Source organism: Oculina patagonica, chromosome 4 (assembly GCF_052425735.1).
Source record: "Oculina patagonica isolate OP01 chromosome 4, crgOcupat, whole genome shotgun sequence".
Lineage (NCBI taxonomy): Eukaryota > Metazoa > Cnidaria > Anthozoa > Scleractinia > Oculinidae > Oculina > Oculina patagonica.
The window spans coordinates 44869134-44880651 of NC_135761.1; the positions used below are offsets into that span (position 1 = coordinate 44869134).

General features: G+C 37.8%; 1 protein-coding gene across 3 annotated transcripts; it reads left to right on the forward strand.

The window, feature by feature from the left end:
- Positions 1 to 502: 502 nt before the first annotated feature.
- LOC144650307 (inactive hydroxysteroid dehydrogenase-like protein 1) lies at positions 503 to 11518 on the forward strand. 3 transcript variants are annotated; one of them, XR_013570093.1, is made up of 13 exons: positions 503 to 599; positions 813 to 941; positions 2102 to 2148; positions 2613 to 2688; positions 3481 to 3588; positions 4519 to 4577; positions 5656 to 5700; positions 6386 to 6420; positions 6680 to 6761; positions 7798 to 7863; positions 8562 to 8711; positions 10101 to 10490; positions 11375 to 11518. XR_013570093.1 is itself a non-coding variant. In XM_078509954.1 (12 exons), the coding sequence occupies exons 1-12, from the start codon at positions 515 to 517 to the stop codon at positions 10200 to 10202; spliced, it is 984 nt and encodes a 327-aa protein (XP_078366080.1). In that variant the 5' UTR covers positions 503 to 514; the 3' UTR covers positions 10203 to 10696. The 3 variants fall into 3 exon arrangements, 2 of the variants coding, with proteins under 2 accessions (XP_078366080.1, XP_078366081.1); XM_078509954.1 differs by lacking the exon at positions 11375 to 11518 and having other exon boundaries at positions 10101 to 10696; XM_078509955.1 differs by lacking the exons at positions 503 to 599; positions 11375 to 11518 and having other exon boundaries at positions 811 to 933; positions 10101 to 10696.

Sequence of the window (11518 nt, forward strand, 5' to 3'; positions counted from 1 at the left end):
AATGGAATTATGTTTACAACCAGCGCAGGGGGGGGGGGGGGGGGGGGGTGGGAGTAGGATACTGAACGGAAGTTTTGTTTGGGATGATGTCTGAGAATCCAGAATCCGTTCCTTTTAGTAACCTGTCTAAGAAAAGACCTGGCCCTATCCCCCCCACCCGGGGACGAAGAACTTAGCTTGAGAAAAGACTCTTTGTTTTGTGGCATCCTTAGTTATAAGAAGAAGGCAAATCCAAATATCGCATCGCACCAGTAACTAAGCAAGAACATTTTAGTTCGGACCATTTATCGAAAGCCTTGTCTACTGATGTTCATTTCCTGACATTATTTATTTCTTTATATCGGTCAAATTATTACGTCTTCTAGAGGGTAAAACGGTACTTCATTTGAAAGTCCACAAATGTCCAGAAGAATCCTAGTCCGCGTTCCACTTTTAGCCGTTCCTGTCTTGTTTTTCCTTCTAATTGCGCCCGAGAGCATGGGAACTACCAGATTCCGGAAATGTCATTTACAACATGGCGGCTCGTGGAAGTTTCGATCTATCATGGCTTTTGTCATCTTTGGATAAAGCAGGCTTAAAGAACGGACTGGCCCTTACAGGTAAAACTCATTTTTGAACTTTTTTCTAACCAATTGATCATTTTCTACTCGAAACGGTGTAGATTTTTTCCCTAGAATGTTATTTGTAGTGCTGAAAATGTGTCAGTGGCCCAATTCTCCTGGATAAGTCTTTTGTAGGAGGGTCAATTTTCACATCTTGTTAAACCTTGATGGCGTTTATTTTTCAGTTGTTCTCTTTGATTTTGTTTCCAGGCCTTGTCTGGGCAGCTAAAGTGTCCATAAGTTTTGTGTTCAACCTTCTAAAGGCGGCGAGAATTTATGTTCTGGCTCAAATGGCAAGGAGAAGGAATTTTGCTGTTAAGTATGGCGCCAGGTGGGCAGGTTAGGAAGTATAATGCTGAAGATGTAATTTACCGAGAACTATCACAAAAACTTACATTGTGTCCTAGCCCATCACTTGCAGACAAAAAACCCTTGAAAACTATTGGGAACTTTCTTTCTTTCGTTTTTTTGTGAGTTGGGGGCAGCGGGGAGGGGATCAGGCTGGGGGGATCATCATGCTTTGTTTAACTCTCTTCCATTGAGAAGTGGAGGTTAGGGGTGTAACAATACATCGAACTATCGATGCATCGCGATTTAAAGTGCTCTGATAGCAATGCATTGATCGCAAATTTAACTATCGATAACAATCGCGATAGTCTCATTAACTATCAATAGTTACGATAGTTTTTCAAATGGTGTTCTGTAGTACTTTTTTTCTTGATTCAAAAATGCCTCTTTTGCTCTCTGCCGTCATTTTTTGGCTTTCTGTTCGTTGTTTCAGAATCTGTACTGTATTACAAGCCGTAAAAGCAACTTCACGGACGTCGCTCGTCTCCATGGCCTTATCCGCGCTCAAAATGGTGGTTCGAATACTAACTCCACCCCCTCTTGGAGAAAGAAATGATTACAACGCTATAAATTAAAGTCACTAATTACAATAGTATCGCAATAGTGTCACTACTATCACAATAGTATTGCAATAGTAATTCGACTATCACAATACTATCGCAATAAACAAAATGACCCTAATAGTCACCCCTAGTGGAGGTCTTTGTAACTAATTTACCACAAAGAATAATACTTTCAAGTTATTATTTTGAATTCTTAAAGATGAATTCCAGTCCGTACTGCGCAATCTCGGCTGCAATGTTTATGTGAGCCCACACGAAGGGAATGTTTACAAGCAAAACTAAAAATTCCGCGACAAACTTACCTTTTTCTTCATTATTAACGCCAGATATCCTTGCAGAACAAATAATAACGAGTAGAAGAACCTTGACGCTATTTCAAACCGACGTTTTAGCTCATCGGAACTTCTTGAACGAAACGAACTGTAATGGCGGACTAAAAAACGTCATGTATGCTGTCACCGAAGTGTAACGTTTCAACGAATTCAAAACAAAAACGTAAACAAAGCCCGAGTCTGCGCAGTACGGACTGGAAATCAGCTTTAAACAAGAAGTTAAAGTTCATTGTTTTTATTTCTTCTTAATTGGCAGTTGTTACAGGTGCATCAGAAGGTATCGGGAAAGCTTTTGCCTGTGAGGTAATGATAGTTCTAAATCATATTCTATTGGCTGCTTATTTATATAATTATGTACGTCAAACTACCTTATTGTAGGAATATAACAAGGCATTTTAACAACACGAACAAAATTTACGCGTAATAAAATTAACGCGAATTTAGGAAAAGTTCTGGTCAAATGCTTGTATTAAAAAAGTTAACATACATAAAATTAACGTGAATTTTTGAAATTCGCATTAAGAACATGTATCATTAATTTCCTATAATAAGGTAGTTGGCAAAAAGACATGTTTAAGTTGTTGAAAGGCAATAGTAAAATTTTACTTGAAGACTTGTAATAAATGAGGTATATTACCTATATGGGACTTAAACTCAAACATATTTGTGCCACCAAATCCTTCAATTGTCAGCCAGCATTGGCATGCATGTTGATATGTTTAAATCAGTAATGTCTGTGTATAATTTTTTTACCGCCTTTCTTTTAGTTAGCTAGATGTGGAATGAACATTGTTCTAATGAGTAGATCGACCCAAAAACTGGAAAAAGTTGCAGAGGCCATTGGTAAGTAATATGTACTGTCAGTGGTAGCTGCTATGCATAATCATTTTAATATACTATTTGTATTATGTGACAAATGTGCACTTAAGCTTATTTGTTTGTGTAAGAGACCAGTGTAGAAAAAATCAAGTGCTTGAGAAAATTGCATGTTTTACTCCATTGCTACTCAAGTCAAGCAAACGGGGGTTAGCCAACCACAAGCAATCCAGGGCGAAGCTAACTGCAAGCAATTTAGTGCATGTTGCATCATTCCGCCATTCTACCATATTATACCTGCCAACTTTTTCTGGTTCAAAGGCGTGAGATTTTTATCCTGAGAGTGCCAGGATTTCCGAAAACGATACGACAATGTCCGAAGTTTTCCTAAGATGTCTGAAGTATTCCGAAGACGTTACCGATCCCAGTGTGTAGACGTGTTTTGCCAAACACAACCTCGTTGCCAATGCGTTTTTTTGCCAAAACTCTGCGATTTCAGGGAATTTATCGCCATTTACTCATTTTACATGGAGTTTTCGTTTCTCACTTTGGTTTGAGATTACATTTTTTTGTAAAGTGTGTCGTTTGTGGTTGTAATAACTTATTTTTCAACTAGGCGTGAGAAATTGGTTCGTAAGCGTGAGTTGGCGTGAGATCGAAGTTTTCAACTCGCAGGCGTGAGACTCATGCCCAAGGCGTAAGAGTTGGCAGGTATACCATGTAGGGTCACCCGTCAAAACTACCATGACTGACTGTCACAGGCATCTACTATACCTTGGTTGACATTCATAAATTTTCCATTTTGTTCTCATACTGCAGAGAAGGAATTCAAGGTCCAGACACGCATCATTTCAACAGATTTTGGTGCTCAGGATGTTTACACAAAAATATCTTCCTCCCTAGAGGGGCTTGACATTGGTATTTTGGGTAAGTACTGATCAAGTTTAAGAGTAAAACTTTGTTCTTTCTAATTAAATAATTACCGGTATATAAAAATTAATTGTTTATTTATTATACAACTTCACTTGGTGGATATACAAATAATATCAAGGTCTAGCAGTGCAAGGGGCTGCTTGGGCTTTAGCCGACTTTTTTACAATAACAAACAAAAAGTTACTGAATCATTTCGTTTGTAGATGTTGTAATTTCCAGTCAAACTGGTGATAAAATTTTTTTATTGATTTAATTTGTTAATTAAGGACAAAATAGATTTGCCTTCAACTTTACTTAGATTAGAACAAGTAAATGTTAGGCTACTACTGGATCATGACCTTTACTATAATTTTTAATTTTTTTTATTTAAAATGCATTTTGTGGACCTATCTGAGAAATTAAAATCCAAATTTTCCCAAGAAAGCATGCCCCACACTACTGCTGGCCCAGTCAAACTCTTGCGGTACTGGCCCTAACTATGCCCAAAAGAAGTACAAATATCACACAATATTTGTAACATAGGAAGTGAGTTTAACAAGTAATCAATTTTGTAGTCTTTTTTAGTTCTGCAACAGCATGCTATACAAAACACAATCCAAAGTCTGGATTTCAGGAAGGAAACACCTAGGGTACTAAAACTATTGTTAGACAATAGTGCATGGTATTTTATACTTGTTGTAATTTGTGTCTGAGTTTATTTGAGTTGCCCAAAATACTAACTGAAAATCCTAAAAATTAAATACTTTCTAATTAAATTTAAATACTTTCTAATTAAAATTAAATACTTTTCTAATTAAAATTACTTAAACACTAAATGCTATTTACTTTCTTGATTTCAAAAAAATATACAACAATTTTGCTACGATTCAGTTTGCCTGTTGTTAATGTCTAATAAGATATTAATCGTGTTCTTTTGTTTATCAGTGAACAATGTCGGTGTTATGTATGACTACCCACAGTATTTTCTAGACGTCCCGAACCAGGTGGGGTCCAAGGATCTTTTTAATTTTGATAATGAACATAAATTAGTACATGTTATAACATTAAGAGTTCAACTGAATAATATGCTAATATCATGTCTTGCAATGTCAAATTTTTGACACTCTGTTCCATTCTGTTTGGTCTGATCTGTCATCTACAATCTAATTTATCTTACACATTTTGACTTCATGCTTTTGTTCTACTTTGCTCATAAGAATGGGGGTGCTTATTGGAATAGGGGCGCTTATTAACAAAAACACATTCGAAGGGGGGTGCTTATTCGGAAGGGTGCGCTTATTGGAAGGAAGGCGTTTAAGGTGATTCCACGGTATTGCATTGCGCATCCTTTCTGCGCATAAGTTTTCGCGTCATTTAGCACGCGCATGAGCGCGCGCGCACACAGAACACTGCGAGATTCCCTTCAGGCTAAGCTCGGTAAGGAAATAAATGGTCGTTTTCTCTTAAACGAGCACGGTGACCCCCATTTTTTAATGCATTAATTTAAATGTCATACTGTTGTCTACAATATATCGCAATTTAAAAAAAGTTTAAAATTCTACATTGAGAGATTTTAATTTTAATACCGTAAAAAACACGTTTTTAGGTGGTGCCGTTAACGTGCGCACGAAGCAAATCTTAAATTTCTTTCCTTATCTTAATTCCTGTAAAATAAGAATAGTTTTTAATATAAGATCAAAGTCTATTTTGTTGAACTAGACTAATTCTTTAATGCAAAAATGTTTTTTCTGGAAACAATAGCGATCCCCATTTGGATTACTAGGGTTCCCAATATGTATCTCGCGGGTCGTAAATTTGCTATAATGCCCACCCATTTTACACAAAAACTAGCGCGGTGACCCCCATTTTTTATTTCATTTTTTTAATGCTCATAACATAATTGTTACCTGGACCAAGTTTCAGAAAATTTTTAATACTCCTTCTATTTCAGTGGAATCACCTTAATCGAATCATAGTTAGTAGAAACTATGATCGAATCATTATGGTATTTTATAAATTTATTGTCTTCATTTTTGTATACATGCATGCATCCACCTGATACAAATCTTCTTTCCATGGCAGAAACTTTTTGACCTGATAAACATCAATATGACTTCTGTAATAATGGTTAGTGTGTTTATAGTAATATATAAAAAAAATAATTAAACGTATTGAAACATAAATTCCCACATGAAGAGCAGAGATGCTGGTCATCCCCCTTAAGGCCGATTTACACGGTACGATTTTGCCGCATGCAACATGCTTGCGACATGCTTACGACAGGCTTACGACATGAATCGTGTCGTGTAAATCAAACCTACAACTCCTAAGTCATGTCATAGACCTGTCGTAAGGATGTCGCATGCAACAAAATCGTACTGTGTAAATCGGCCTTAGGGATGTAAATTGCAGATTTTGGTCAGCCGATAATTTGGGGCATCAAGGTGTCATTTAGGGTTACATGTAAAAAAATTTAAATGCTGTCATAGTGTCTGTCTTACCCCCCCCCCCCCCCCAAGTAATTCAGCCTTTTAGAAAACTAGCATGTGTTGATCTTGAGCTGAAAGTTGTAATATAAAACTCCAAACAAATTAAGTGTATATTTGACGGTTTTTTTTGGTTTCGTCATTGTTGTTTTAAAACTGAATGCTAGGTAAAAAAATGACAAAACCTGATTTTAGCGATATAACCAACTCGATTGATTTCATGGAGTAAACATGTGTTTTTTTTTGGTCCATTAAGGTAAAGTTATCCTACCCAGGAAAAACATACTACTTCTTGAGAAGTAATTTTCAACAATTTTTCGTTTCAGATGACCCGCATTGTTTTGCCTCAAATGTGCAAAAGGTATGCGTAGCAAGTTAAGCATTAGACCATTGGAACCATGTCATCCACTTTTTTAAACGTTGCAGATGAACATGGTTATAACGAAAGTGAAACGATACTTGACATTTCCTTTTGTATTCGTCAACTTTTTTGGCCAATCATCAATTATCAGAGACCAGCATTTGCAGCAGATCTTTTTTTCTAACGGTCAACCCCTTCGTAAACAGCTTTTAATTTTGCTAACAGTTTTAAAATTGTGCCCTGTGTTGTTCACCTCCAGGAAATGTGGCGCCGTCATTAACATGTCATCCAGTGCAGGGCAGCTTCCAACTCCTCAGATGACAGTTTATGCTGCTACAAAGGTTCAGTGTGTATTACATGTATTGTTCTGTTCCCTAGCTTAAGTAACATGGGCAGGCGCTTGCAACGGTCGAACGCAAAAATCTAACGCAACTCCCAGTTTTCGCTGCCTCGAATTCTGTAAGAGTTTGAAGCGAAAATGTGCAAGACTTTAGTACGAAATCGTCATAAAAAGAGCAATGGTAAACCGAATTACGAGCCAGTACGTAAACTAGGAGAATAACAATTAAAAAAAATTTCCATGCGCATGCGACGCCGCGTGTGCAAAGCTTAACTTTTCAGTGACTCGAAAGTGGAGGGTTTGAGAAAGCGGCAATTTTGGCGGGAACTTCTTGCGAGCAGTGCGTTTGGGGCGCTGTGAAGGGCAAGGTTATGGCTCATGCTACTGAATCTCTATTTATCTTCTTTTTGATCAACTTCTATAGCGGATAATAAGAAAATGTTGTATGTGGCAGTGCTATAAGAGATACATCCCAAGCCTTTAGCTCTGGACTTTATGAAGGAAATAATACAGTTGAGAAGTTAAGAGTGCACTCGTGAAACTAGAATTGCTCTGGGTTTTTTTTCTGATATTTTACCTGGATGTTTGCTACATACTAGTTATGCAACGCTTTCGAGTGGTATACTATGGAATATCCCACGAGTCACTTGTATTTTCTCGGTATACACACGAGCCTTCTAAATTTCGTCGAGAATACAATCGCAGCGCACGATGGGAAGGTTGGGTTGAATACTGTCGAATATACAACGGCTTTCCTGTATTCTGATTGGCTGTATTTTCTATGGCATGGTATAAAAGCTGTTACTCTTGCATGTCAAACACAATTCATTAATAAGGTTCAGATGATATTTCAGGTTTTTTTTGTGAATAATCAAATCCAAAAAATGCATGGATAGATACGTCATCATATTTGTCTTACATCGTCCACTGAAAACGGCTGCACTTTAACCAGCAGAAACTGATCTAAAATAATAGACCTGCTTACTAAAAGTGTTACTTTGTTAACCCCTTGTAGGTGTTTTTTTTTTTTCTTACAGGAATTTGTTGACAGTTTTTCACGTGCTTTAGCGTATGAATATTCTTCAAGTGGAGTTGAAGTCCAGGTGTGTTATTTGTACTTCAGTATTGTTTAAGGTCGGAACACACTAATCGACAAGTCGCTGCAACATATCGCGACGACAAGTTGCTGCGACATGTTGCCTCGTGTGACACGGTACATTTTTGCGACAGTCTTTGTCGCTGCGACAGAATTTTGTCATTGCGATTAGTCGCACAAATTTAAACCAGTTTGAATTCGTGCGACTGATCGCAGTGACAAAATGAGCGAAAGCAGCGTTGTCGCAGCGTGTGCACACTTCTGCGACAAGTCGCTGCGACGAAATATAAATTAACCAATGAGAGAGCGTCATGTATTTTCGCCATATTGAATTGGAATTTAACTAGTTCACATCCCCACTCTTCCAAATTCGCTGCGTGTGCACCGAACAAGCGCCTTGTTACAGCGACTTGTTTTGAAGCAGTACACACGGAGCGACTTGTTGCAGAGACCTGTCGCTGGGACTTGTCGCCTAGTGTGTCAATCTACTAACATCTGTGATGGAGACTGCAGTAGGACCCGCCCTTTTGAGCTCGTTTGTCTCGATCTCACCAGCGCTATTTCGAACAAAAAGTCATTTCCCTTGGATTTGCTCTTATTTTGAATTCCCCTCTTATCTAAAACAATTTTTCTTTTCCCTTGGCAGTTCCAGACAGCCTTGATCTTGCTGTAGTCATTTAACTAAATTTTGCATTTTTTTCTCAGTCTTTGAGGCCATTTTATGTAGCTACAGCCATGACATACGGTGCAAAGCCCAGTATTGCTGTGCCATCTCCTGAGACGTATGTAAAGAATGCACTGAATACACTTGGAGTATCACGGCGGAACACTGGGTACTGGAGTCATGCTATACAGGTAATAACTAACGCACTGTCGACCGCGGTCAAACGACAGAAATATGCAAAAATAAGAAAAGTACTGCGAAGATAAGGTTTTAATCGTCACAGTTCAAAGTTCGATGCATTACCGGTATCCTAAGGGTTTACTAAGTTTTTTGGAGCTTTATCAGAAAAGTTCTATGTGTTTGAAAATAGCGATATGCGGACTTGTCGGCGCCATTTGTCAAAGCACTTTGGTTAAGATGCGAAACATTTAAAAAGTAAAAGTACTCGTTTACCTGACGAAATGGAATTATGCTTACACTCAACAACTATTTTTATATTTCCTTGCTCATACTAACACTTTAATATGAACAAAAAACGCCGAAATGGAAAGAAAATCTGCCTGAGACGTTTGACCGCGGTGAAAACGCACTGTGCACATCAGGCCCCAGTTGTTCCCCCTGGGGGAGGGGAGGGGGCAGGGGCGGTCCTGTTGAAAGGATGAATAACGCTATCCACCGGATCAGCCTGCCACCGGATAAATCGCTATCCAGTTGATAGCGTGGTTTGTTTTCAGCACTAGTCCACTGGATAGCGATTTATCCAGGGAAAAGAGTTATCCAGCCTGAGCCCAGTTGTTCAAAGGGTGGATAACGCTATCCACCGGATAAAATCACTATCCAGGATAGTGAAGTAGGATTTGTATGGCAGTTATCCACTGGAAAGCGGTTTATCCGGTAGGTAGCGTTATCCACCCTTTGAACAACTGGACCCTGTTCGATACTTATTACACTTACGATGACGTATTATGGTATGCTACTGGGACAATTTTTCGCTTACTCACTGGTTGAGAGCCTTAGTTGATGAGAGTATAGACCATACAACCTGTAACGCAAACGTTTAAACGTAACCGTACCCTATAACGCAACGCAAGGCAATATGCGAGAGAAGTGTCAAACCGGAGATTTCAAAATGTTAATTGGGACGCTGCATGACCATTGGAAAAATGTGGTCGATTTATTGTTGGTTGTTTCATAATAAACAAACAAATAAATCGACCATATTTTCCATGGTCTTTACTCTATAATAGCCCATAAAAGACTTGAGTTTTGAAATGTTGAAAGCTCTGCTTAAACTACGTTCTGCAGGCAAGTGGCTTCACTGCAAAGCTTGGAAGAAAGCCGGTTTACGGCATTTGGTGACGTCCTTTCTAAGATTTAGCTTTAAATAGTTAGACTAAAACCTAAGCTTTTTATCAGGGAATAATCAAAGATGAAGGCGCGACCGACTAGCGTAATTGTTTTAATCCTCACGAATTGCACATGCAGATTCAGGGCACCTAAATATAATATTGCGACGATGTATGTCTTCTTCTTATTCTTTAATTTTTAATAAAAATGTATTTGTGATTTTTTTTCTGCAGGGCTGGTTCGTTGGATTTTGTCCTGAGTGGCTGTGGATGTGGGCGGCCACACTGTTAAATAATCAGATTCGTCAAAAGGTTCTGGAAAAACGAAAACACTGACTTTTTTTATGTTAGAGTTTAATTCAGCTATCTTCAATTTTGAAACTACTACAAATTTATTGTATATATATCACAAAAATATGTTTTACTACAAATAGATTGTTTCTTTTGACTGTCTCATTATTTTTCACTAAATAATATATTCATATATATGCAAGAGTAAATACGTGTGGGAAGGAAAGTTACAACAGCAAACAACCACGAATATACAAAACAAACTTCTTAGGCCCGAGCCAAACGTCGAACTTCACATGAGTCGAGACTAATGCAAATGACAAAAAACAATAGGTTTTGCTCATTTGCATAAGGTTCGACTCATGTGAACTTCGACGTTTGGCCCGGGCCTTACACTGCCATTCAACAATCTATTTCTTTTTTTATGTCTAGAACCCAGATGAGACGAATTATAGCTTGTAATGAACAATTTACCCCAATAGTACGAACAATCTTCTAATTAAGCACGTTCTGTTTTAGGACAATGATCGTAACACTCTCTTAGATATAGAGGATATTACATGGTTGCGCGGAGATATGAAATTTATCTTCGAAGTGTTCAAATCGATATCTCACGAGTGAGTGCCGCGAACGAGTGGGATATTGATTTGAACACGAGAAGATAAGTTTCACATCTCCAAGCAACCATGTAATATTCTGTTTATTATATAAACCTACTAATTACGATGTTTTTGACGATTTTCCGAAGATTTCCGACCATTTTCCGAAGATTTCCGAAGATTTTCAAAATGTTGTCCGAAGGTCGTACGAATGTTTCCGAACTTTTCCGAAAATTCCCGAATATATCCGAAGATTGCCGAGGAAGATCCGAGGATGTTTCGACTTAATATCGATTTTCTTTGGCTCATTAAGCATTGAAACAGGGCAAACTTGCCAGAAAGTTTGAAAATAACATGTTATTTTCACCTGTGAAGATATGATTTTTTCGTGCGAAAGATTTCCTGGTATTTCCCTGATGTTTATATAATAAAGAACATTTATTGTCTATAACGACAAAATAGTTGTTAAAACACAAATAAAATCTAATCGTACTTCACCAGTTTTCTTAAATTTATATAAGCTCTGTAAGTTAGTTTAATATTTAAGACTAAGGCCCGAGCCAAACGTCGAACTTTACATGAGTGGAGCGTATAAATGCAAATGACCAAAAACAATAGGTTTTGCTCATTTGCATTACGTTCAAATCATGTGAAGTTCGACGTTTGGCCCGGGCCTAAGAACTCGAAATATAGAAAACACTTACAAGGGTCATCTAACAACCAACAAGGAGGGATAAAGCTTTTTTTCAATTAAAAAAAAAT

Excerpts from the sequence above, each read along its gene's own strand:
- LOC144650307 (XM_078509954.1), top strand. The coding sequence starts at position 515 with ATGGCGGCTCGTGGAAGTTTCGATCTATCATGGCTTTTGTCATCTTTG. Across the intron at positions 2,689-3,480 it reads AAAAGTTGCAGAGGCCATTG|AGAAGGAATTCAAGGTCCAG; the intron begins GTAAGTAATATG and ends CTCATACTGCAG. Across the intron at positions 5,701-6,385 it reads ATATGACTTCTGTAATAATG|ATGACCCGCATTGTTTTGCC; the intron begins GTTAGTGTGTTT and ends TTTTCGTTTCAG.